The sequence below is a fragment of the Amphiprion ocellaris genome, chromosome 10 (assembly GCF_022539595.1).
Source record: "Amphiprion ocellaris isolate individual 3 ecotype Okinawa chromosome 10, ASM2253959v1, whole genome shotgun sequence".
Taxonomy (NCBI): domain Eukaryota; kingdom Metazoa; phylum Chordata; class Actinopteri; family Pomacentridae; genus Amphiprion; species Amphiprion ocellaris.
Window position 1 is genome coordinate 16,446,606 of NC_072775.1, and position 26,271 is coordinate 16,472,876.

General features: G+C 38.1%; 3 protein-coding genes across 4 annotated transcripts; 1 reads left to right on the top strand and 2 right to left on the bottom strand.

The window, feature by feature from the left end:
* Positions 1-941: 941 nt before the first annotated feature.
* Positions 942-2,986, bottom strand: LOC111572748 (uncharacterized). The gene is made up of 4 exons (XM_023276550.3): positions 2,667-2,986; positions 2,336-2,476; positions 2,135-2,253; positions 942-1,754 (listed from the first exon to the last, which is right to left on the bottom strand). Exons 1-4 carry the CDS (start codon positions 2,944-2,946, stop codon positions 987-989), a joined length of 1,308 nt encoding a protein of 435 aa, XP_023132318.1. The 5' UTR covers positions 2,947-2,986; the 3' UTR covers positions 942-986.
* Positions 2,987-4,048: 1,062 nt separating this feature from the next.
* Positions 4,049-9,491, top strand: LOC111572728 (glutamate-rich protein 6). Of its 2 annotated transcripts, none has more exons than XM_035951127.2 (12): positions 4,049-4,164; positions 4,357-4,508; positions 4,599-4,648; positions 4,766-4,897; positions 4,981-5,073; positions 5,166-5,371; positions 5,500-5,561; positions 5,718-5,896; positions 6,651-6,733; positions 6,906-7,064; positions 7,368-7,593; positions 8,098-9,491. In XM_035951127.2, the coding sequence occupies exons 2-12, from the start codon at positions 4,439-4,441 to the stop codon at positions 8,368-8,370; spliced, it is 1,533 nt and encodes a 510-aa protein (XP_035807020.2). In that variant the 5' UTR covers positions 4,049-4,164; positions 4,357-4,438; the 3' UTR covers positions 8,371-9,491. The 2 variants fall into 2 exon arrangements, with proteins under 2 accessions (XP_035807020.2, XP_023132289.2); XM_023276521.3 differs by having other exon boundaries at positions 4,357-4,469.
* Positions 9,492-9,580: 89 nt separating this feature from the next.
* selenot1a (selenoprotein T, 1a) lies at positions 9,581-15,328 on the bottom strand. Its single transcript, XM_023276555.3, has 6 exons — positions 15,154-15,328; positions 13,711-13,821; positions 12,180-12,306; positions 10,653-10,740; positions 10,237-10,403; positions 9,581-10,107 (listed from the first exon to the last, which is right to left on the bottom strand). The coding sequence occupies exons 1-5, from the start codon at positions 15,291-15,293 to the stop codon at positions 10,279-10,281; spliced, it is 591 nt and encodes a 196-aa protein (XP_023132323.2). The 5' UTR covers positions 15,294-15,328; the 3' UTR covers positions 9,581-10,107; positions 10,237-10,278.
* Positions 15,329-26,271: the final 10,943 nt, after the last annotated feature.

Sequence of the window (26,271 nt, forward strand, 5' to 3'; positions counted from 1 at the left end):
ATTGTTGTATAGGGAGTTTGCCAAATGGCACAGGTATAAAATTTGTAGTTTAGCAGTGCGCAGTAGCAACTTGGAAATTAATCTGAAGTGACAATCCGTTAACGTGGTTTAACTTGACTGTGTTTCAGTCAATACTTCATACTTGTTCTGACAACAGAAACACATGCAAATGAAAACAGCTGTATTATAATGCAGCACAGATGTAAACAGCATCTGAGTTTAGCTTGCACTGACGGACAAGCAACATGAAAACACAATAACCCAGTCCTTGTTTGTTGGTCTCAAAATCAGTCTTAAAGTTTTTACCATCCGAGTGTCTCAAGAGCTCTGATGTGTGGGCAGTCAAAGCTAATTGTAGTGTACTGTGGATGTTATCTTCTCAGAATGAGGAGGTTGTTCTCACTTTCAAAAACACTTTGTTGCAACTTCTGCTAGTATTAAACCATAATTGAAGACAGCTGCCAGTCAGTTCAATCACCAGTCCCTCCACATGCCAAAGTGTCCCTGGGCAAGACTGTGAACCCCAAGTTGCGCCCAACGGCAGGTCTATCACCACCGGTGTGTGAATGCAAAACACTTAACATAACTAGGTAAAATGGTGTCATTTAAATCCTTTTACAAGCAACCATGTTGGCAGATGGTTACAAATAAAAGTGTTACATCAAAATCAAAAATAGCCAGAAAAGATACATGTAGCTGTGGTGAGTTTCCTTTTGTATTCAAGTTGTTTTGACCTTTTCACTGGGAAAGCAAGGGAAAGAAAAAAATACAAAAGTTGCACACTTTAAAATTAGAAAGTTTATTGTAGTTTGAGAACAGAATATTTCCTCATGTAGATCATTTACCGCTGCTACACAGTCACCTTCACTGCTTCATAAATCCAAGAGTGCCAAACTTTTTATGTTTAACAGCCAAACTCAAAGAACTTCAACAACTGACAGTCACTTATTTAAACCATTTATTACAACAGTTTCAGCAGACTAGCGTTAAGGAAGGGGGAATTGCGTCAATTGAATGTGGTCGCCATGTGAATGGGGTTTCTGGCCATGTGGAGGATAGTGCGGATGGCCGTGTGGATGGCCATGTGGAGGATAGTGTGGATGGTCATGTGGAGGATAGTGTGGATGGTCATGTGGAGGATAGTGCGGATGGCCATGTGGATGGCCATGTGGAGGATAGTGTGGATGGCCATGTGGAGGATAGTACAGGTGTGGAGGAGTCACCGTGGGTTCCACTGGTGCCTCAGTTGTAGTAGTCACATCCAGCACAGGATGTTTTGGATACTGTGGCTGGTAAAAGTGAGGAAAATGAGGCAACATAGGAATGTCGAGCACCTGGGGTTTGGCTGGGACAGTAAGGTGACCAGCTGATTGCTGAGACCCATGGTAATGCTGGGGATAATGTAGAGGGACGTTTTGATAGAGAGGAAAAGGAAACAAATGGGAATGAGCAAAGTTATGCACACTGGCAGTGGGCAAAGCTGTTTTTGGAGGGTGAGGCAAGTACTGATAATAGGGAGTCCAATGGTGGTATAGTGGGTATTTAGGCAATTCTGGCTTGTGTACATGATCTGGCAGAACTACTGGGTACTTTGGATATGGAAAGAAATACAGTGGGGGGAGTTTGAGGTTGGGATGGCTTGGAGGGTGTCCAGGTACAATGTATTGTGGGGCAGGAGTTGTATAAGCAGGTTTGGGACACAAGAGTGACACTGGATAGCCTTTCCAGCTCATTGGCACCACATAACTTCCACCCTTCGGACAAGAAAGCAAAAAAAAATAAAAAATCAGAACAAGGCCTCATGAAGCAAAAGTTGCATTTAAAATGACTGTCCAGTTGCTGTGTAAATTAGGTCAATAGTCAGGTAAGGGTTAAATGTTTTGTTTGGTCATATCCAAAGAGTCCAAAAACAGGGGCTCTACAATTCCAGACAATAAAAAGCATAAAATTCTCATGCAGCCGATGTTTGGCTTTTTGCTCAAACAATTGGATCAGTCATTTGATTTTGAGAAGTCATTTGCAATCAGATCTTGGCTGCATGACAACCTTAAAAAAATGTACTACCAATTATCAAATTTTTACTCTTCCCATCACTCTAAAATGCAAAATGCTGCATTTCTGTAACTAAAGTTACCTTCTGATACACATTGCAGCCATTAAAAGGGATCAACATAACAAGTGCCATGGAGTTCTTCTGCACATTGTAGCCACAGCTGGGAGGGATGTGGGACAGTGGTATTGGTGGTGCATATCCTGTGTGTTTAGGGCAGAAATTTCTCAGTCACAATGCAAGCACTGGTGTAAAGGCATTATAAAAAGCATAACATTGCTTTACCTCGGTCCAACAAAAGCTGTGAAGCTGCTGGGCCAACAGCTCTGAACTTCATCTGATCCTTCAGACACTGCAGGGTAGGTGACAAGCGCTTCCATTCTGCTTCTTTGGAACCGATATCGTGTATATGCCCTTTTTCCCAGCCTGACAAGAAACCATAGGAGTACCAATCACCATCCATATTGTTGCAGTTGTCTCTTTGTGTCATTTGTGATTGTTACAACAATGCTTGCTGCTCTCTTGGTCACATTGCTCTTGAAAAACATTTTCCAGGCTACATAAAGCATAAAATCAAACATGTGAGAACATTTAAATTAAGAGATTTTAAACTTACCAATAAAGTCTGCTTGATAAGAAGTTTCATCCTCCACAGAGCCATTCGAAGAAGCCCTCCTGGTCCCATCGACGATGTATGACTCAAGGCCTGACCCTATCTGAAACGCTTTCCCAAACACAATTATCCCCTCCGGAACACCTGTCGTCGTGGCTGCTTCGGCTTCGTGCCGTGTTTCTGTTTTCTTCAGTCGATAACAGTCTGTCGTTTGGACTAAACAACACGTCAGAAGAACAGCTTCAGCTAAGCGAACAGTAGCACTCTTCCTTTTTTTACACATTTTTTTGTTCTGTGTGACTCCTGGAAACGTTAAGAGCTGTGAACTGCTGTTCAGTCTAGGCTATTTGTGTTGTAAAGTTGTCTGGCAGCAAGTAAATCAGGTGCTGCAACAACCAATCAGGAGGGGCAGCAGGTAGAGTAGCTGATAGTTCTCTAATTACCTGTGATTGGTGACAGCTGGGCAAAATTGAAAGGTTACTGAAAGGTCAGGAGACAGAGCAGGAAGATTTTATCGTCACTGGAGGAGTTTTTCAATTCAGAACAAGACTAATTTCAAGGATAAAATTTGGAGACACCCAAACCTGTTTCTGATTAAATACTGAAGCTTGTCTTTATTAACTAATCAAAGCAGCCTCTCAGAGACGCTCATCATGACCCAGATAACCACATAAAAGAATGCACAACCACTGTGCCATTTTATGGAGAGAAGGCATTAGAACATATTACTGGACAGCAAAAATGAGTGTAAAATAAATTGGTTTAAAAAGACATACAATTTTAATACACAGACAACTACTACACTTTTATTCTATGAATTTTACACTGTATTTAGGGTAATCACTACATCAATGTTTATTCTTTACCCATGAAAACCCAGTAACAGCTACAAAATGGGCCTTAAAGGACAACTGTTTTGGCAACTGCTTTTTCCAAAGTTAGGAATAAACTTTGGAGCTCAGAAAATGTTTTAAATTCAAACATCTACAATTCCATGACAACTGGGCAAACTCCATCTGTTGATGAGGCTCCAGAAAACCTTAAGGTGAGACTGTTGTCAATTTTATGGTTTATTTCTTGTTTCCAAATTTCACAAACTCTGTCCTTTAGATCTTTTGCATCATCTAGACTATTTATACAAGAACTGCTGGATTAGCAAATGCACATATTAAAAGAATTCAGAAATATTCAAAAATAAGCCCAGATTCAGTCTATCATGGTTTGGCAATTTGAAATTGTATCTTTTTTAAAATACTGGAGCCTTGACATAACATGTACATCAGATTTTAGGACATTCAATCCTGGAGTCAAGTTTGCACAATATTATACGAATATTAGAAATGTATATCATAATGTTTGTGTGCATTATAACTAGTGGGCCGGCAGCATAAAATTAGGCAGGCTGTTATGTTTGCACATCGCCATACAACTGTTTCATCTCCTAGGTTACTAACAACACCAGCAAGTGTGAAGCACTGCTAAATACGTGACTGCTGCTCTGGTGAGTGCATTACATTGTGTTTTTTTGTAAATATGCCATTTTCATTATAATATATTCCAGTTAAATTAAAATTACAGTCATTTATTAACCTTATTACTTTACCATGCTGCACTAAATCAATTCAACTTGACTGTAATTGTGTGTGATAGACTGTACTGTCTATTCTCTGTGCTTTATATATTTATTAAACAGCAGAGAAGCTGAGAGCATACAGCAGTGACTGTGCTGTTTCATCCTGGGAGAAATGCACTGAACACCTACTACGGTCAACAGGATGGACATAAAGAGGAAGTCCAGCTTTTCCTGTGAGTGTGTTTCAAACCCATTCAAAATGCTTCAAAAAAGTAAATATATTAAACTGCAATTTGACCTTCAAATGTTTCTTTTGTTTACGCCTAAAATGACTCAAATCACTGACTTTTGTTTGACATTAGATGCTGCTGCTCCACTAAAACACAATCCGCTGTGTATCCTGGATGACCATGTAAGGCAGATGATGTAGTGGACAGAAAATGCATCTATTTTAATCAGATAATGTCTCACTCTCAGATCTTCGAATAGTGACTTATTTCCTTTGTATGTATTTTTTCTCTCTGGTAAGAGTGTACAAGAGGAATATCCTCCACAGTGTGTCAGTGACCCATCCACCTATTGTACCATAGCTGCAGGAGTTCTGACGTACAATCGCGAGTCTGACAACCACAGGCTGAACCTAACAACCATTCTCCCAGTGGTACCAAGCTCAAATGTCTACCTACGGTGTAAAATTTCCATCTACAACTACATTATGTTACTGATTAGTCTAATGTTGTCCAGTCGCAGCCTCCAATTGAATTCCCAGTCAAATGTGAGCACTGTGGGAAACAGGCCACACCTTCACTGGATACAACATGGATACAGGAGCTTGAGGTGCGGCGGATAACAAATAATCAAAACCAAATTCTCCACATGTAGCTTTTGCACGACTGACCTCCTTGCATCCTGTTTTGTATTCATTGTAGAAAACTCCAACCTTCTGTTGTCTCCAGCGACAGCAGCTGTGTGAGACGCTGCTGAAGCAAAGAGTTTTGTTTGGGGGGAGATGGAGGCACAGAAATCAGACATCAGTGAAAGACACACCAGCGAAACAGACAGACGAGGTGCTCGTGCAAGGCAGGGAGTTGAAAGATCACAAGAAGTTTGTAATGGACTTATCAAGTGGGCTTGGGTACATATTTGCACTTTAAAATGCTTGTATTTATGAAGACTGAATGATAGAAAAGCATTGAAACATGATAAGTAGAAGAGTGACAGTAGTATTAATGTTAAAAGGAATGTTATTTGTATTTTTAACAGAACACAATCAGAACAGAGAACCTACAAGGATTACTCTATTAATCTACAGGCAGCAGCGACCTGTGAGTAACTCCTCAGCAAGCGACAAATTCACTGACAACATTAAATCTGTAAATCTGTCACACATGTCTGTGCTACTTTTGTGTTTCTGTTCAACTAATTTGTGAAAAACAGCATTTTGACTGAAAGCGACTGGTTTGTTGTGTGCTATTTTTTAGTTTCCTCATCATCACAAGCCCTCATTTTCCAGCTCTCTTGTGCTCCAGCAAAAGGATTCTGGACAGTACATTCCAGTAGCACAACTGAAAACTGCTTGAAAATAAAGGAGGAAGAGGAGCAGGTGTCGCTCCCCTTTTGTGATCACGAGCCAATTCACTTTGGAATATGTCATCATCAGGTACCCACAAATGACTACTACTGTTTTTGTTGTTTTATTAGATTACAAATATCTGAATAGTTTTTTTCTTGCCAAGGTACACTGTATCATATACAGTTTGTAAATTATTTTTGTAGAAGCCAAAGAAATCTGCATCATACTGTGTCTTAATCTTTGTACAAGTATATATAGTGCCACCATGTGGTCACACTGTGGGTAATTAATGCATAAAACCTTGGTATCACTTAACAAATGTAAGATTTTTGTTAAATATTGGCAAAATGTCCATGATTATCATATTGCAACTGAAATGTTACTTCACTGATTTAAGATTGTGCTTAAAGCAGAATATCGGAGGACAGGTTAGGTGACAGGAGACACTTTAAAGAACGACACAGCAGGTCATATTTAGTCCCGTTTATACATCAGGCCCTAAAATTATCTAAATGCAGAGTCTGCAATTTCCATAATGCAACTCTCAAAAATAATGTTTCCTAGTCTTTTCCTCATAAACACCCACATCGGTTCATTAAGGAGGCAGAGTTATGAATATTTAATCTCCAAACTCCAACCAATCACCAAGGTTACTTTTTCTGACTTCACACCCCAAGAAAACATTATAAAAGCATTTTTTCAGACTGCATAGTGGTTGTAATGATGAGTGATTTGTACAGTTGTTGGGGCATTCTTGCAACATGCAACATGAGATGTATATATGCACTCAAATTCATTTAATCAATATTTTTGACATTATTAATCTCCTATGCATTCACAGAAGGAGAGTGGATTTCTACAGAAGTATTATTCTGATGGTGTGAGGTTTCTTACTGTGTTCCCTGATGGCTCTGCTGAGGTCTTGTATCCACTCAGATGGAATTTATTGTGAATGGATTTTTATTATGTTATGAGGTTTTCTCTGGAGTTGTGACATGGAGACCAATAAAAGTACAGTACAGTTTATTCACACTGCACGAGAAATGCAATATGGACGCTACAGTGGGTATTCCCATCCTTATCGTCATGGTTACAGTTATCCCTCAGGCCACTTGGCTCTCATTGTTGTGGTAACTGAACGAAATGGACGAGTCTGTATCGTGTATGATGACAGCGGTGCTCCCAAACAGCCAATCAGAGCCGTGTTCCAGTCTGATGGCAGGGCGGCATGTTATCACAGCAATGGAAACATATGGTAAAAAAAAAAAACTATGTGTTTATCAAATATTAAATTAATAATTATTCTAATAATTATTATTCTAGTTGTGATAAATACTTTTTAGTAGAGATAATTTAATAGTTAATCCTGAAATGTAAATCTGGCTACCAAATGTCTTCATATGTCTTCTTATTAATAGCAGCATGCTCATGTATGGTATAAAGATAAAGGGGCTGAAATATAATAATTTCATATATCCACGGACTGGTGCTGAAAATCAGTGACAATGAGCTATAATGTGTGTATGTGTATATATGTGAGTATGTGTTCACGTTGCAGGTTGGTCGTAAACAAATCAGGTGGCCAGTGTTTAAATGATGCAGGTGCCAGGACTTGTGGATGGAGCTGGGGCAGTCTGAGTGTGACTCCCACTCCCCTGCACCCCATCTTCCTGTCCCTCAACAAAGCCATCGGAGTCCGAGTGCTCGGGAACAAACAAGTGTTTGTCTCCTTCTTGGCGAGAGGCCAACAGGCCAAGCTCAGTGTGGGTGCCTGCTGTGCTCAGGTAAAACTGAAGCATTGTTTCCTATTTTTAACCAACATATTTCTTCAAAGCAGAATAGAAATAATAAACCCCGAGAGATTGTTGTTGCGTATCTTCACAAGCACTTGGTTTATTTTTTTCTGTCCACGTCCTTATCAGATGGAAGAACTTCCGTCTCTGCAGTACAAACAGAAATCCTATTTTATTCTTTTTTTATGGTTTCTAGAGAGGAATATGTAGGCAATGTGCCTTAAACCTCTTAAACATATGTTCTTACTAGTGCCAGTTAATGTCTGCTTGTTCAAATACTTCGCTTCAGCTTGATTATATTCATATTTACTGTAACAATAAATTCTGAGATGCTGTTTCTTATGATGCATTACATGAGACCGGTGTTATCGTTGACATTTTACATTTGCTATCTGTAGAAACTATGGCATCTTGACACAAACGAAAGCAAACATTTAATCAAATCAAAATGTAAAGTGCTTTATTAATGTGAGCAAAAACATTTTTTCTTTTTAGTGTGAATATAAAACACCTACTTCAAGATCATCAGCATCGAAAGAGGAGCTGTTGGTGTCGGCAGCGAAGATAAGGATCAACCAGGCCGTCCAGCATCTTCACCAGAACCTGATGAAGACGTCTCACCACCAACCACCAACCACCACAGTCGCCCCTCGACTCCAAGCAGCTGCCCAAAGGATTCTGGACAACAGTGCTGATGTAGTGATGAGTGAGAGTGATAGAGCCTTCATCCATAGGTGCCTTAAGGACTGTTTAATGTGCCTGCAATAAAGAATACTGACACAAAGGCAGAATCAAACTCTACTTATCTGATTTTACCAATTAAAAATGCACTCAAAGCAGGAATTTTAAAGACAGCGCTCCAAAACCACGCCCAAATTTAACTGAGGCTTTCTGTGACCTTTAACCACCTGTTGACCCAGTCTGATGGAATTTCTGAAACCGTTTCCTCAAGTGTAGCTTATCTTGGTGAAGAATTAAACTATCAAATGTGGGTGTTACATAAGAACTCCTAATGAAATGTGACCTTTGTCATCATGGAGTATACAAAACTCAAACATGTTGTTCAAGCTGTATATTTACACTGCACTGTACTCAAATCTCATCAATTTAGCTTCATCGGATCAGTGTAGAGCCTGAAGACTTCCTAATGACATTAGGTTGAACAGATGGCAAAAAGACCTGCACTCATAACCTGACTGCTGTCCGTTTAGGTTTTCTTTACCTAAAGTGACTGCAACCTGGTTGACGACAGCTGATAATGGTTATAAACTATGGGCGGAAATTTGCTCAACTTTAACATTTGTATTAAAACATTTAATCTTATTTGAATTTATTAGATTGAAACTGTATTGCATTTAACTTGAAATTGAATGTATATTTTCAAACTGAATTCAGTTGCTTGATTCTCACAGAAATTCAACTCTCCACATTTAGTTTACACAATTCTATTACTGATAAGCTCACAAAACACAAACTTACCCAAAAAACTGCAATGGTCCTTCAGTCTCAGCGAAGAACTCAGTACTACAGCTCAGTCAGCAGCAACTGGATCCAGGAGATTTCGGCTTCACTTCTGTGAAGGTGCTGGATGATCAAACAAATCTTTTTCCGGGATCTGCTACCGACTACTCTTCCTTAATGACCTCCGATGTTGTGCACGGTAACTGAATCTGAATTCTAACAACTGAATTTGAATTGTGAAAACTCAACACCAAGTGCTGACTTTTCTTATGAGGATCAAATTTAATTTCACAGCAACTGAAATCAATTTCAAAATATTACATTCAGTTCCAACTTCACTGGATTACAGTTTCGATTAAATAAATTCCAATTATAAGTTTTAAATTCAAGTTACAATTATTTAAATTCAGCAAATTCAGATTCAGTTTGCAGTGGCACAACTTTCTGCCGATCATCAACACTATATTCCATAACATCAGTCAGGAAACCTCAACAACAGACAGCAGCTTCACAGAAAAATAGTTACAATATGTTTTATTAATCTTCTTAGCTTCCTCCAAGGTATGTAAATATAAAAATTATTCAGAAATCATACCAAGAAACACTTTCCCAATAGTAATTTCCACAACAGTGATGACAGATTTTAAGTGTTGCATTTTTCTACTTGATGAACTACTTTTGGAACAATAAACTTAAAATTTTACATATGGCTCAGTGGTACAAATGACACGTTTGTTTTTTTTAATTCACATAGATCAATTATATGTAACAAGTTAAAGACTACAAGAATCAATGTTAAATCTCTTGTCATGGGACCACTAATATCACCTGGATGAAATCTGCAGTAGTATGAATAGTACAAGAAAATGACAGAATGGCCAGGACTGTTGCCATGGATCCCACTCTGGCGTCGGGGGCAGGATATCTCTAAGTGGCATGGTGAAGAGTGATGAGGGCATCCAGTCTGTGCTAGCAGTCTCCCTGCCTTCAGCGCAGACGTTCATAAACATCACTTCACAGCCCAGTGAGAAACCCACCTCAAACCTAGACAGCAAGACCACATTAAACGGCATGAACATTTACACTGGGCAGAACGGCTTCGAAGAAAGAAAAAGAAAGTCTTTGGTGTATTTGATTTGGTGAAACCAGTGCTATGAACGCTACTGCACTTACATGGAGGGACTTTAAGCTCCAGCCAGGAATGGAATAATAGGGTTAAGAGTGGTGGTGTGGTCTTGTGCTCATGTGAACGTTCATCTTCATCTCATTGTCCAGGATTTGCACAAGCTGCTGCATGGAGGGCAGGTGACCTGACTCCAGCTTTGACCACACTGGCACATCTATGAAAAAGACAATACTTCCACTTAACTTACTGGATTATCTTCCACTGCCTCTCAACTTTATTAATATTGCAAGGATTTTTTTTCGTTATGATGTAATATAATATTACAAGTTGTTCTAAATACTATAACTATCGAGAAAAAAAGCACTGGTCTCCAAAACATGAAATGGCGGCCAAATGAAATCAAACTGACACCAAAACCACTGGGTTCAGTTAGTAAGTTCATGCTGTTGAACCAGAGACTCACCGTTTAACGTGATTTCAAATGCTCCTGTTGACATTAACTGGTTTTCAATCATATTACTGAGGAAGAACACCATCATGCAGGCATATATCTGAAAGAACAATGACAGAAATTTGAGTCAGATGTTCTGCACCTTTTTTTTTTTTTTTTTTTTACAGTCATTAATGTTTCCACACAACAAAAAGGACAAAAGCCTGTAGGATAAATGTGGAACACTTCTGACAGGTGGAATGTTGGGGAAACAGCTGCTAATTAGGTTTGGGCATAGCTGATACACTACATGCATTCAGTTAATACACAAATCTGGTAATTCCATTCAGCAGTCACATGCGTCATCACATTTCAGCGACTGCAGATAAGCCGTTACTAGAACTTACTTGGTGTAGAAACGGGTGACTACTATGAGAATGTTTATATACACCGTTATCAGATTTTTTTCTTTTCTCTCAATACAGATATCTGCCTAGAGTAATACATACTGCTTGGGAATTATTTGTTCAAATATTTTTCTTCACACAGATTAGACGCTACTGAAGGAACACTTCTGTTACCAAACCCTGGTTAACCTACTGACCTTGATGAATGAGTAAATAAATTAAGTCACTTATAAACAAGTTTTCAGTGTCTGTGTTGCACCTCTTTCAAGTTTGTCTTTCTCTCTGCACTTGTGAAGAATTGTGCATGTGTGACATAGGGACATCCTCTTATACCGAGCTCTCCTTATTGGGGGATAAGATTAGCGTAGTAAGATTACACACTAGTAAATTGAAGTCATTGGTGCAGACAGTGAAACCGGATGTCTTATTTCAAGGGTTTTGACTTACTGACAGAAGTCAAGATAGAAGGAATTTATCATTACCACAAACAGAATTACTGCAGGTTTAAGCACATACACATTGCTGGAGACCCTGAGGCTCTCTATTATCAGTCAGATGCTGCTTAGGTAATATTTTACAAACAGCACATTTACTAGCAAAACATGGCCAAATGCTGAATCTTTATCTAGTCTGTACACAAATGCAAGGTTTTCTGGTAATTATCAGTTTGCCACAAAACGTTACTTATGAGCCTCTTCTTGAGCTTTTGTTAAACATAAGAATATTCATTAATGAAAGAGTGTATTTGCACATAGTTCATGTCTGAAGTCAACCGCCTTTCTCCCTCTGAGTCTTTAGCAGGTTTGTAACCCTGGGGATAGTGGATCCAAGCCAAACAATACTTAACACATCCTTAAGCCTGTGAATGAGCACCTAATGAAATCCTGTGGGTTTGACCTGTTCTGAGCAGTGTGTACATGTACGTGTGCACACAAATGTCTTAGAAACACACCCAAGTACAGCGCATCTTCCTCCATTTCTGTATTCTACCCATGCTTTTGTGTGATATCTGTGATAACCTGCAAAAACAAATGTGCAGCAGCAGCATACAGACAATCCTGACTCCAGCCTTTAACACACTGTTACACATGAACACTACAGTGGAAACTCTGGATCAAAGCTTGAAAACATTTTTAATTCCAGGAAACCTTACCTTATTTCCCTGGCCCCACTCCCAGATGCCTGGGGCTTGCATACCAAAGAGTGCGAAAGGGTCCCTGCCGATAATAATCAGCCCAATCACCAGTAGTTTGAACACAGACAGGAAGGAAGCAATGTGTCTGAAGAAGGAAAACAAACAAAACAAAAATAACAGATTTTTGAAACGGTTGCTACTTATGGCAACATGAAGCAGACAAGCTTTATTATAGATGTCAAATCTGTCCAAAAATGTAAAAATGATCATGACAGAGTTAAAGCCTGCACACAGTTTATCTAAGTTAACATGTAATGCTTGGGTATCAAAATATGCATTTTATTTGAGGTTTAATAAAATAAAGAATATTTTCACATGTGCAATGTCAAAATAAAATTCATCTTAACATGTTTTTTTAATATGACCAACAGGGCCTATATTCTATTTACTCCTGTGTGTAACATGTGGAACAGGTCGAGCTGCAACCCATGAGTGGACATATATTGGTCCAGTGACTGAGCAAGAGACAAACATTGCAAGAATTCAAGCATAACACTGGATGAAGAATCTGAAACCCAGGGTGTGATACTGTCTCCTGCCTTGATGGGGCTACTCTCTGGTGTATTCATTAAGCGTTCACAAGATGAGGACCTGAGAGTCGCAGTAGTGCCACTCCTTTAACTACACCCGGGACTGCTGCACAAACCAGAGTCACACTGAGGCTAGCGATGCAAATATATCCTAATTCCCAGGGCAATTAGGATTAACAACCTGACTGACGTAATTAGACAAAAATAAGACAATTACAGTTTAATAAGAATCCAAATTATCATTAACAGCACACAAAACAGAAACAGTTAATGGACAATTCCAGACTGGGGTGAGAAATACACTGAAGAATAGTTTTTAACAGATATATATTAGTCTGTGTATAATCAGTCATTGTGTTGATCGTTTGTGTCTAAAAAATGCCAGATAGGTGAAATGCTTTCCATAACCCAGGTAAAAACTTCAGTCAGGATATTTTCAAAGTAAAAGTCCTGAAACCAAATACATTTAAGACATGATCGAAGCTGTATCCAACAACATCTATGAAATGTTGCTTTCCCTAAATTGCTAATAATTATTTAAACAGCTACTAGTTAACACAACAGTGAAGGTAAAATTTGCAGCAGTACTACTGCTGTACAGCGATAAGTTTTAACTAGGCACACCTAATAAACTGGTAAATCCCCCATTACATGAAATGAAATCAAAATATGGACAGGAAATTGGTGGTAGCTCAAATATTTCACTTCAAAGCATGCAAATATTTATTCTGATATTCCACACTAAATACCATGATGCACTTTTGCCTCTTAAAAGGGCAAACACTTTAATCTACGTCTGCTAAACATTTAACTACCAAAAACTAGAAGGCAGAAAAGCCTGTGGATGAGAATTCCACTTCTTTGGTCAAATCACAGCTAATCCCAGGGAGATTTCAGGCTGCTTTAATAAAGCTGGACATAATCCACTTGTAACAAGGCGGACAATCTCTCCCTCTTACCGATAGATGGGTATAGGAAGATAGTTCTCCCCTTCAATGCGGATGTCTGGGTACCGCTGGTACAAGGCCTGCGTGTACTCCTCAAACACCCGCTTGTACCCTCAGGAAATGCTGTGTGAGGACAAACACAATGTTAGGAAGACATACAGAGTGTACAGTTGCAAGAAAAAAAAAAGACAGTCACAAAAGCACAGTGTCTGACAACTTAGCCTTGAGATCTGAATTTCCAAACTTATCTGTAGGCTGCTTGCTGACAGGTGTGAAATTCCATTTAGCTGCAGCAAATTCAATATGTTGTACTCCAACAAACATATGCCCGTTTGTGGCAAATATCATGTTATTGTTTATCTCAGTCATATTTACCAGCTAATGACACTGTATAACCATGAGACATTATTATTTGCGAAACACATTAAAGATGAATGTGTGATCTTGTCAACATTTTCAATCAGCGATGTTGGGATTCAAAAGACCAGACTGAGAGGCGCATCAGGTTTGTCTGGTTTATACACATCTCAGCTGCTTTTATCAGGATCAGAGTCGAAACGTCCAAACACACCTTATGTGGCATGTCTTTTCCTATAACCAAATAATTGGAGTTTACAGTGTAATGACGCATAACATTCAGGATGATTACAGTCAAAATATTGCATTGTTTCCAGTGTTTAGGCTGTGTGTGTTTGGCAAATTTGCCATTAGTTTGTTTTAAGATAGGGTTTTATATACTAAATAAAGAAATGATGTCTTCTGCAATCAGACTAGGGGGTATAATCTTTAAATTATGACCCTCAAGAATGTAGTCATTATGATGTATAAATAAGATTTCACTTGCAATATAAAAGCTACATTGCAGGTGTAAAACTGCATTATCTGAGTTGAATTGCTCCTTTTAAACTATTACAACTGATAAAATGTAATGGATTTCATGCAGGACACGAAGCAGATATCTTATCTGCTTCGTGTTCTGCATTAAATCCAATACAGTTATGAGGATAATTTAATTGTGGCAAAGCACCAGATTAACTATAAAACTAAAGGCAAACTGTTTAAACAGCATTCAATGGTATCCTTTGCAGGGATCTGAAATAATCCGCTCATCAGTACGATACAACGAACAAGTTAATCTAATTTACGGACGCTCCTGAAGGCTTTAATATCATCCGCATGTTTGACAGCGGAAGTGAGGCCATATTTCGACTAAATGTTTACGAAAACTGGCAAATATCACTAACTTCCATTAGATGTTTTCTCTCTATGAATTCTGGCGTCAGTTTATTACTTTCCCTGATAAATTAAAACAGCAAGTTTCTTCCCCCGAGACTTGTTAACGTAAACTGACAAACCGCTAGCTAGCTAGCTTATATCGATTTTCGGCCTACGACGCCGTTAGCCAGGGAGTTTAGCGTGCAATGACTCGCCAGATTTTCGCCCGTTTTTACCTACCAAATCTGAAACTTGAGCAGAGGTCCCGTCGCAAACTGCATCTTCATCTTCTTCACGCCGCTGCTGTCACCAGACGTGGCGCAGCAAAGCGAGAAAACCCCCAAGACGAGGAGCGAAAACCGAAGCCACTTCATCGCCATCCGTTCCGGGGTTAGTTTCCTCACTCGGTCGTAGAGAGGCAGGTTAATCTGTACACTTCCTCACTGGTTGGTCCCTCCTTTTCCTCTCGCTTCAAACTGGGATTTTAAACACGGCCGCCACCTCCATCGGCGTCCCCTACCGGCCTGGATGTTCAACTGAATAACAGCGCACCGTGAATATTTTGGTGATTCATTTAAGACAACTCTTAAACACGCTCATTTGTGTTCAAAAGTTAACTGACTCAGTGTTAACAGTTTTAAACATGACTTTTTGCTACTAGTTTTGTTCATGCAAGTGGATATGTTGACATTTGCTAGTTAACTAGTAAACATTTTGAGCCTCACTAGTGAGCTAATAAGGTCAAAATAGACTTAATAGTTAAGTAGTCTGGGTTTCTGCATTCACTAGTCAACATGTAGCCTATAATAGGCAGCTTCTAGTTAAGTTACTGCAATTCCTCAGGGCAACTTGTCAACTAGCGTAAAACATGCAAATGAATTAGGTGGGATAATGACAAAATCTGAATCTGATTGGTGTATTTTAACTGAAGAGCCAATAGGAATCCTGGATGCACGCATTCTCCCCCACTTCCCTCATTAGTTTTTTGTATAACTAGTTAACTAGTGAGCACTTTGACATTCACTAGTTCTTCTAGTGAACAATTTGGACTTCACTAGTTGAACTAGTTCAGTCAAATTGTCTTACTAGTGTAACTAGTGGATATTTGGGGCATCACTAGTTAACTAGTACAACTTTTGAGCCTCACAAGTTAAATATTTAGACTTCAAGAGGCTTTCACGAGTTAACTAGTCAGTATTTTGGCCTCCACTAGTTAACTAGTGGGGGTTTTGGTTCTTACTAGTTCACTAGTGAAGGAAATCATAGGTCACTAGTTAACTAGTGAGGAGAATCCATGTTTGTTTAGTTAACATGTTGCTGAAAATGAGTGACTAGTCAGATTTTTTGTGCAACTAGTACGGCAAAGTGCATAACTAGTGTGGCTGAATGTCCAACTAGTGCTGACAAAGACCGAACTACTGAAGAAAGCCAATGTCCGATATCAAGGAGATGGAATAAATGCTCAAAGGGCTTTCCATAAAACACTGCAGGTCAAGCACCAGGGATCCAGGTGGCTTCTTTTTTTGGACAATATTTCTCTAGCTCCTTGGAACACAACAGACACTTCACCTTTTAAAATACCAGAAAAAAAAATTAGAACAAGCGGTGTGTGGTGTTTTCGTAGTTATTCATATTACACTTCACTTGTTATGTGCCTACTTTATTAGGAGAAATCAGGTCAAAGTGTTCCCTAGTGATGGTCCTCTGATACCCGAGGCTTCGACACATGCGCTGTAGCTCATGAAGCAAACGTATCGAGCCACTGTGCCGAGGCGTGGTTTGGTCACGTGACTCGTGACGTTTGAATCACTTCAGTGACGTTTGAAGCACTCAACTGGTTCGAATCACCTGATTGGTTCGGTTTGTTATGTGAATCACTCAGCGGGATCGAGTGTTCCGGGATAGGAGATCCCTATTTAGTGTTGTTCATTTGAATTGTTTTTCGCAGAATAGATTGTTTTTTTTGCTGTTGTTTTTGCTTTGAGAGTTAGTAGTATGTCAGATTTCACATTTCGTAGAGAATAGATAGATAGATAGATAGATTATATATATATATATATATATATATATATATATATATATATATATATATATTCCCAACTCACCACCCCCATGCCACAACACCTGGCACAGAACCTTGTCAGGTGCTTAGCTGACAGACTACAAACCAAAGAAAAGAACAGTTCACTGACTGTTGCTACACTTGTGGCTCTGCAGTTCAAAACTTTTGGATTCACCAATCAGAGTGGCAGCCAGTGTGAAAGAACGTTTAATAACAGAATGCACAACAATTAACATAAAGAATACCAAGCAGCAGTCATCTACATCACAAGCACCACCGCAGCCTCGTCCTCCACCACCAGCAGCACCTTCCACAGGTATTTTTTTTTCTCTTCTGAATAGGGAATGACTGACATTTCTGGTGATGATGATGATGATGATCTTCAATATTTTTCAGTTCAACTGTGGAGCCTATTAGACGAAGACGCAAGTAGAGCCTGGCAAATGCAAAGCGCCTCAGCGAATGCAATTGTAGAAAGAACGGCAGACCCACTGGCTTACTGGGCAACCCACAAAACTGTTTACCCAAACTTGTACAATGGAGCCAAACATTTCCTGTGTACCTCAGCCTCATCTGTGCCGTGTGAACAGGTTTTTTTTTCTAAGGCTGGGGAGATAGTGAGTAAAAGAAGGAACTGCTTGAGTCCCAAACAATGTTCCCTGTAATTTTTCCTGAGTCTGAGCAAACACACAAACTCCCTGAGCGTCCCTTGGACCACTGTGAGCAACATCAGACGTGTGCACTGTGGTCACACCAGCATCACATCCATTCAAGTTACATGGTTCATTAAAAGAATCAAATTACAGCATTTACATTTCTGTTAAAACACTTTGTCAACAGGAGCCAGTTGAAGGCTGCAGTGATTTTAGTGACACTACAATGTATAAGAGTGAAGTTATTGAATATTTGTCTCTCTTTACTGTTGCAGTGGTTTTGCAAATTGCAGACGGACCCTGTTCACTCCACAGACACCATGTTATTCCTGTAGCTTGAAAGACAGCTACTTTTGATAAAACTGGGCTTGTAGCACATTGTCTGCCTTGCAACAATGGGAAAGAGGCACTGTTTATGTTTTGACAACCTATAGCTAATGAGTTATTGATGCTGGAAGCCCGAATCTGTGAATATCTTTCCAACTTTACTGAACTTGGGGCCACTACCACCTAAGGAGTGATATATTAATTTTGAAAAAAGCATTTAGCCATACTTAAAGCTTTAAGTGCTTTATTAACACGGACCTAAAAATTTTGTATTGTTTTATTATCACAGGTTCTGTCTGAAAAGAGGTGGCATCATTTTAAACAGTGAAATCAAACTAATAAAATGTAACGACCAACCAGTGAGTAATACTGGATTCTGCAAAAACATAAACAACTTTTTTAAAATCTAAATCTCATCTTAACACAGTTAATGTATTAACTTATTTTTGTGTGTATGCATGTATTTATTGATTTATTTAGTACTGTTAACATATCAGAGTTCTGAGTGAATTTTTCTTAAGATAGGCAAAGGCCATTTATTGATTACATATAGGCTGTTAAATGTTTATTAAAAACTAAAAAGCATTTTAAAAAAAAACAACTTAGGCATTTATTGAGTCACTAAAATACTGTAGAGTACAGACCACATCAGCATGATTATAAGCATCCTCTGGTAAATGAACAACCAGATACTGATGTCTCTCACCATATGGACTTCAGGAGATGACTGGGGGATGATAAACTGTGACCTACTGGTTGGGTTCTCTCTGTTCTCATGTTTCTTACATGTTTGTCCCCTGACAGCCGGGTCCTAATGTTTTTTGAGCAACACACCATACTATGACATTTTTACAATGATGGTTCTACTATGGAACCAGTTTGACATGTTCAGGCGTTCTTTGTGTGAAAACTCAGAGATTTCAGGTATCAGAAGGTGGTTTTCAACTTTCTGTTAGCTTTCTGCTTCAACTTTAAATTAAATTTCCTTCACTAACCCAGCCCTCTGGACTTCCAGGAAGCTGTGTTCCTATTGGCTGTCCAGGTGGCTGCTTGGTGTTATCAGGAACACCTGAGCAGCTTGGTGTTATCAGGAACACCTGAGCAGCTCAGTATCTTCCTGCTTTATTTAGCTGCAGACAAACATTTCCTCTGCTTCTCTCCACTGAACCGGGTTTGACTCTGTTGCTGTAGTTTGTTCTTTAGGCGTTGGCTTGCAGCTTCCAGCAGTAAAATCGTCTTTAATGTGTTTCTTTGTGTGTTTTAGGGCTTTGTACTGGATTGTTGTCTTGGTAAATGTGGTTCTTTAGCCACAGTTAGCACATGGTGCTAATATGTGCAATGATTAGTGGATTTGGTGCAGCTGAGTTGTGTCTTTATCTTGGCTGTAGTGAGTCTTTAGAGGTTTTTGGTCAGACACAATCTGTATTCTTGTTTGAGAACCAATGTTTGTTGTCCAGAAGGTAAGAGTTCCTGTCCTGATTCTCTGTTCTCAGAGGTTCTCTGGTAGGCTGCAGGAGACTTTAGCGTTTGGGTTGTGCTAGTTTGGTTTTTGTATGGTTTCATTTGGACGACTATCTTGAGGCCCCTCCATGTGGTTTAGTGAGGTTTTCTGGAACAGTTCTACAAAGCAATCTGCAGCAGAAGAGACTTTGAGAGTTTTTAGGAAGTTCTAGAGATCAGACTTTAGAGCAGCAGCAACATTTGTCAGCAGTTTGAGCAAGAGAAGGTGAGCTTCAGAGTAGAAATGAGACAGAAACCTTCTTGACCCGTGTGGTGAGGTCCTGTACCAAGAGTTTGAGCAGGTTGTGAAGAGTCTGTAGTTCTTTGGTCTGAAAGCACAAAAAGAGTCGACTCATTAAAGGAGAAAACAGGAGATATTGTTGGTTCTTCTGTCGCTCTGCAGTTTCCTTAGACTGAATATCAAGTTTATATTTTAAATGATTTCCCATGTGAGCCCAAGAAGACTTCAATAAACTCCTTCCATCCCCTGGACACAACATATTTTATTACCATGTTCAATGTTTTTTTTTTTTTTTTTAATGTTTGTGAGTTTTAATCATATTTTTTTTCTCTTTGCTTGTTTAGTTTTGTCATCTGTGTAAAAGGTGCTAAACAAATAAAGTTGAATTGATAAACTGAATAATTGACTAACTCATGATTGTGACAACAGAAGTATTTTCATTGTGATTTAAGGGTTTATTTCATTTTTAAGGTTGGGGTTAAAGTCTTGACAGAAAAAGAAGATTAAAGAAATAAACCACATAACAAAAAGCAATTAAATCACAGGAAAAAATTAATACAATAAAACTTTTAAAAAGTTTGATTATTAAAAAGATTTAAGAAATTTAAGATGTAATTTTCTAATTAATTAATTAGTTTTGTCTTTTTAAAGGTTTAATAATCTAATTAAATATTTAGCATTTTTAAAAAATGTTTAATATTCTTGTTTAATTGTATTTTTTAAATGTTTAACGATGGAAAATATTTTATCTGTAATTTTTAATATTTGTATTTTCAAAATTTTGTTTACTTTCATAATGACATGCATTGTATCTTGTTGAATTATCTAATTCAATATTTTGTCTTTAATAGAGTTAAACATTAATTACAATTAAATTATATATACATATACCACCTTTTAATGTTTAGTTTTCTTTTTAAATGCTTCATTGTATTTTCTGTTTAATTCCTATTTGAAGTTTTATTGTCTTTAAGATGTAATTTTCTATGTAAACATTTAATTTTTTAATTAAATGTTTGTCTTCTTAGAGGTTTAATAATCTAATTAAGAAATTTAAGATGTAATTTTCTAATTAAACATTTAATTTTGTAATTAAATGTTTTGTCTTTTTAAAGGTTTAATGATCTAATTAAATGTTTTGCTTTTTTTAAAAATGTTCAATGGTGTTCTTGTTTAATTGTATTTTTTTTTAAATGTTTCATGATGGAAAGTATTTCATCTGTAATTTGTAATATTTGTATATTAAAAATTTTGTTTAATTTCATACTGACATGTATTGTATCGTGTTGAATGATCTCATTCAATATTTTGTCTGTTTAATAGAGTAAACATTAAATTACATTAAATTATATTAAACAGACAAAATATTGAATGAGATCATTCAACACGATACAATACATGTCAGTATGAAATTAAACAAAATTTTTAATATACAAATATTACAAATTACAGATGAAATACTTTCCATCATGAAACATTTAAAAAAAAATACAATTAAACAAGAACACCATTGAACATTTTTAAAAAAAGCAAAACATTTAATTAGATCATTAAACCTTTAAAAAGACAAAACGTGGGTGCCCGTATAGCTCAACGGGTTAAGTGGGTGACCCATGTACAGGGGCTGGTCCCCGACGCAGCGGCCTGGGTTCGAGTCCCGCTAGTGGCCCTTTTCTGCATGTATTCCCATGACTCTTCTCCCCCGTTTCCTGTCTGTCTCTCACTACGCCTATCCAATAAAAAGCTGGAAAAGGCCAAAAAAGAAAAAACAAAACATTTAATTAAAAAATTTTATGTTTAATTAGAAAATTACATCTTAAAGACAATAAAACTTCAAATAGGAATTACACAGAAAATACAATGAAGCATTTAAAAAGAAAATTAAACATTAAAAGGTGGTAAAACATTTAAAAAGAAAAACCTTAAAGATTTAATCGAAACATTAAATATTACGAAAGAAAAAGAAACTCAAACAAGCCGATAAAACATTTGCAAAAACAATTAAACATTAAAAAGACAAAACATTTGGAAATCAAATCAGACATTAGACAAGAATAAAAGGTGAGAAAAGAGCAAAACTAAACATTTAAGAAGAATCAAACTAAAGAGGAAACATTTCAAAAGACACCAGTTAGACTTTAGAAGATCAAGTTAAACAGAAGAGACAATAAAACGATCAAAAAGAGCAAAAACAGATAAAGGTCTGAAAACGTTTTCTAGTCTGAAACGAAAACATCAAGTTGTTTCTTCAAACATTTCCTCTTTCTATGTTCTTGGTTTGATTGTGGACAGATTTATTAAGAACTCATTTCAGAAAACTGCTTTCCAGATAAAGTCTACTAGTAGTTGAAGGCATGGATCAAACTAATGTTACCTTCTGATCTCCACAAACTTTACTGTTCAGTGAAGAGAATCACAGTTTTTTCCGGATTTCTAAAAAACCCACAGGTGAAGGTCTGAGAAGAACTCAGATGGATGGTCTAAATGTGAAGTCAAGACTCATGGTCACAAGTTTTAAGGCTTCTGTTAACCAGAAAGTTCAAACTAACAGAGAAGTACTGAGAAACTTTTAAAATTTCAGTCCTCAGACTGTCTGAAGGTTCAAACTAACAGAGAACTACTCAAGAACTTTTAAGATTTCAGTCCTCAGACTGTCTGAAGGTTCAAACTAACAGAGAAGTACTCAGGAACTTAGAAGATATCAGTCCTTGGACTGTCTGGAAGTTCAATCTAACAGAGAACTACTGTGGGACTTAGAAAATTTCAGCCCTCAGACTGTGTGAAAGCTCAGGTCCTGAGGACTCGGGAGGTCTGGAGGCTTTGAAAGTCTTGGAACTGAGGGTTCAACCCTCCAGCACAAAGGCTAAAGTCCAACCTCCTGAGAAAAACGATCGAGTCGAGATTCAAGTTAAAAAAAACTCGAAAATGGCAAAAAAAAATAGATGATAAATGCGCAAAAAAAAAAAAAAAAAGTATCTGAGTGAGTAGCTCAGGGGGTAAGAAGAGAAACGTGCTCTTCAATAGTTATTGTCATTATTATTACTAGTAATATTATTTTTGTGTCCACTACAACCCATACAATCATCTAGTGTAGTCAAACAGGAATGTGTGCATTAGGGTGATGACTTTTTGACTTTTTTTTCTCAAAAATTATTTCCTGTAGCACTAATGAATTAACTTTTTATTAATGATTAAAATGACATTTATTCTGTTGAAATATTGAAAAAGGTCACGTACAAACCACTTTGAAAAAATCACTATTACTATCAATGGGACTAAATTCGTTAAGCCCAATGACATTAATGTGACCAACTGACTTCTTTTTGTGTTTGGTGACCCTATGTAAAGTTAAATATATCACTTGTGTTCAATTTTTACTTTGCTTCCAGTGACTTCAAATTCTGGCCAAAAAGCTGATAATTAAAATTTTTAAAATCATTTTGTGCGTGAGGTTTTTTTTTATCAAATCACCTTAAAAGTAAGATTTTATCTAATCTTTAATAAAAGTTCATCAAATTATGATACAGGGATATGAGGTTGTAAAAAAGTCATCACCCTAGTGTGCATGGCGAATCAAATCCAAAACAATCCATGAACCAACGACCACGTCTTGATTGCACTTCATATTATTGACCACTAGATGTCCTACTCGAGCACTGTGTGTCATTGAGGCCTCGAGTAATGAACCATGTTTTGAATGAAGTGTCGAAGCTTCAACAAAGCCTCAATCAGCCATCACTAGTGTTCCCAGACAGGGGAGAATCTTCTCTTTCTGGCTGGTTCTATAAAAAAAAAAGAGTCTCAAACCGATTGAATGCAAAGATACAGCAGGTAAAAATCCAACAAATGTGAACGGGGAATCCATTGCGTTTCGCTGCACCTTATATTTTGAATTGCACGTCAAACCTGCGAACCACTTCCTGAACCAGTCACGCGGCACGACCGGCTTGCGAGGATTCGAACGTCATCATTTTGGCTCCTCCCCTAAATGAAGCAAGCCTCGATACGCGCTTCGTGGACACACCCCCTCCATTACTCTACACACGCTTCGAAGCCTCGGCAGATCTCGTAACATCACTATCTGGTAGCATCTCTGGCTGCTGTTGACATTGTTTTTGGAGTAAAACACGGTAAGAAGATAAATACTTCTAACCTGTAGCGTTATTTTGCTGTACGTTAAGTCAGCGACTTGTGATAAGTTGTGTTTTGTCGTGTTTGAGCAGTTGGTCCGGACGCGTTAGCTAGCTAAGCGGCTAAGTTAGCTAGCGGGCTAATTAACACAGGTGGCTAACTTACCTCTGAACACCTGTGTTAGTTGCTGCCACAGCTGTCCATTATAAGAAGGAACTTCTCAACCTGTATTTCTCTGCTGTGTATTTTAGCTTTTAAAAAAGTTGTTTCACTTTAAGGTTAACTGAAACCCGTTGAGCTGCTTTTGTTTAACATTCAGCTGGTTTGAATTAAACCGCGCTTAACTTAACATTGCGCAACATTACCTCTCTGAATCGCCATAATTTCATTAAATTCCTTCTCTCTTCCACTGCTCAAGTTCAATCCAGTATATACAATGACATTAATAGTGAATAAACTAACAACCAGCCATTGTATTTATTTATTACTGCATGTATTTGTAGTAAAACATGAGTTGAAACATCCTACTTTTGGATCTAGAACTGCACAAGCCGTTCATTTTCAGTCACCTGATGAGTTAAACTCCCCTTTTTATGTGAGGTTGAAGCAGAAAGTCTGAGTTAACAAAGAAACTTCTTTATAATTTGCGATACCTGTTATCTGTGACTGAGGCTTTAGTTTTTGTTGAGCTGATTTACACGTAGAAACTTTGTTCAGGAAAATTTCTCAGTAGCTCAGAGGACAGGCTGCTTTTTACACAACCTTGTAAGAGAATGTCTGTCAGTGCTTTCAGCAGAATTTAGAAACACAACACTTCCTAAACAGATATTTTGAGGCTGTGAGGTTGAATGTTTGAGAGTATATCAGTGTGTTTGTTTGTGGTGTTTCTGTTTCTAGGTGGAAGCTGAATTAGTGAGGATGACTCCTGCTCCTGTCATCTCTAAGCTCCTCACACATCTTTACCTGCACATGAGGAAAATTACTGCTGTAGAATGCAGGTATATTTGTCATTATTATAAAAAGATGTTGCCTGGTGACCTGTCAGAAACCCATTATACAGAGTCAGCCAAAATAATGTTTACACACATCAGGAAAAGAAAAACTTGCATAAATATTTCAATTCCAAATTTATTCAGACATCACGAGATTAATAAAAGTTATCTTTGGTCTCTACAATTACAAGAGGTGCTCAAAGTGGTGGCCACTGGCTTCCAGACATTTCTGTTGTGTTGTAGACGTTACTTGTTGATGCTCCATTCATGAGGGTAGCGCCATCTGTTGGGAAAACATCGTACAACAGGACACAGAGTTATCGTGATGTGATCAAACTTAGAAAGAGGTATCTATATGTATAGAAGTACTTATACAAATGAAATATTTATAAAAGTTTTTCTTTTCCTGATGTATGTACATTATTTTGGCTGACTCTGAACTTAATGAGAACAAAACTGTCATTTAATTGTTGCTTTGAAAGCTTCTTTAGTGAAAACCAGCTGGTGTTCTGCTTTGAAACAAACTGCTGTTGAGGTCTGTGTTTTTAGGTTTAACCCCACAGTTTCTGAATGAACTGATAGTTTTTTTTTTTCCTGATCAATGTGGACGTTATAATTGATGGTAACATTTACTGATCATATAATCAGCATGACAATATGACAGTATAACATTATGACCACCTGAATAATACTGTGTTGGTCCCTTTATGCTGCTAAAACTCCTCTGACCCAGTGGTTCATCAGAACCTCTGGGGATGTCCTGTGGATTCTGTGGATCCTGTGGGTTGCAGGGTGGGTCCTACCGAGACCAGGCTGATCCTGGACCATCCCACAGATGCTCCATCAGATCTGGATGTGGGGAGTGTGGAACTCAGGTGAACAGCTTAGCTCTGTCGTGTTCCTCGGACCACTCCTGAGCTGTTTTAATTTGTCCTGCTGAGGGAGGCAGCTGGCATCAAGGACTGCTGTTGCCATGGAGACTAGGGGGTTGTTTGTCCTGCAGTGTTTAGGTGGTGGTTCATGTCAAACACCCACATGAACATCAAGGTTTCCCAGCAGAACGTTGCATTAGAACAAGATGATGGATGTTGTTCTCTTCAGCTGTCAGTGGTCAGAATGTTGTGGCTGATCGGTGGATCTGTCTGCCTTTACTCTGACATCCAGAGTTATACAAAAGTGTAGTATGTGTGCAGTGCAGAAGAGACTTACTTTATTGTATGCATTTTAAGGGAGAGCATTTTTTTTATCCACCTGAAGAAGACCTAATCTTTCCCTTCAAAGGATAGTTAATAGTTACTACGGCTTCCATAGAGGTCCCATCAGAGAAAATCATATCCATATACAGATTTTTATTAATTCTAGGGCTGGTTCAGTAAAGATTATAGTAATAACTACATCACATCATCATTGGTCACAGTTGGAATTTTGCAGCCTGAGAGACGGTTGAGAAGG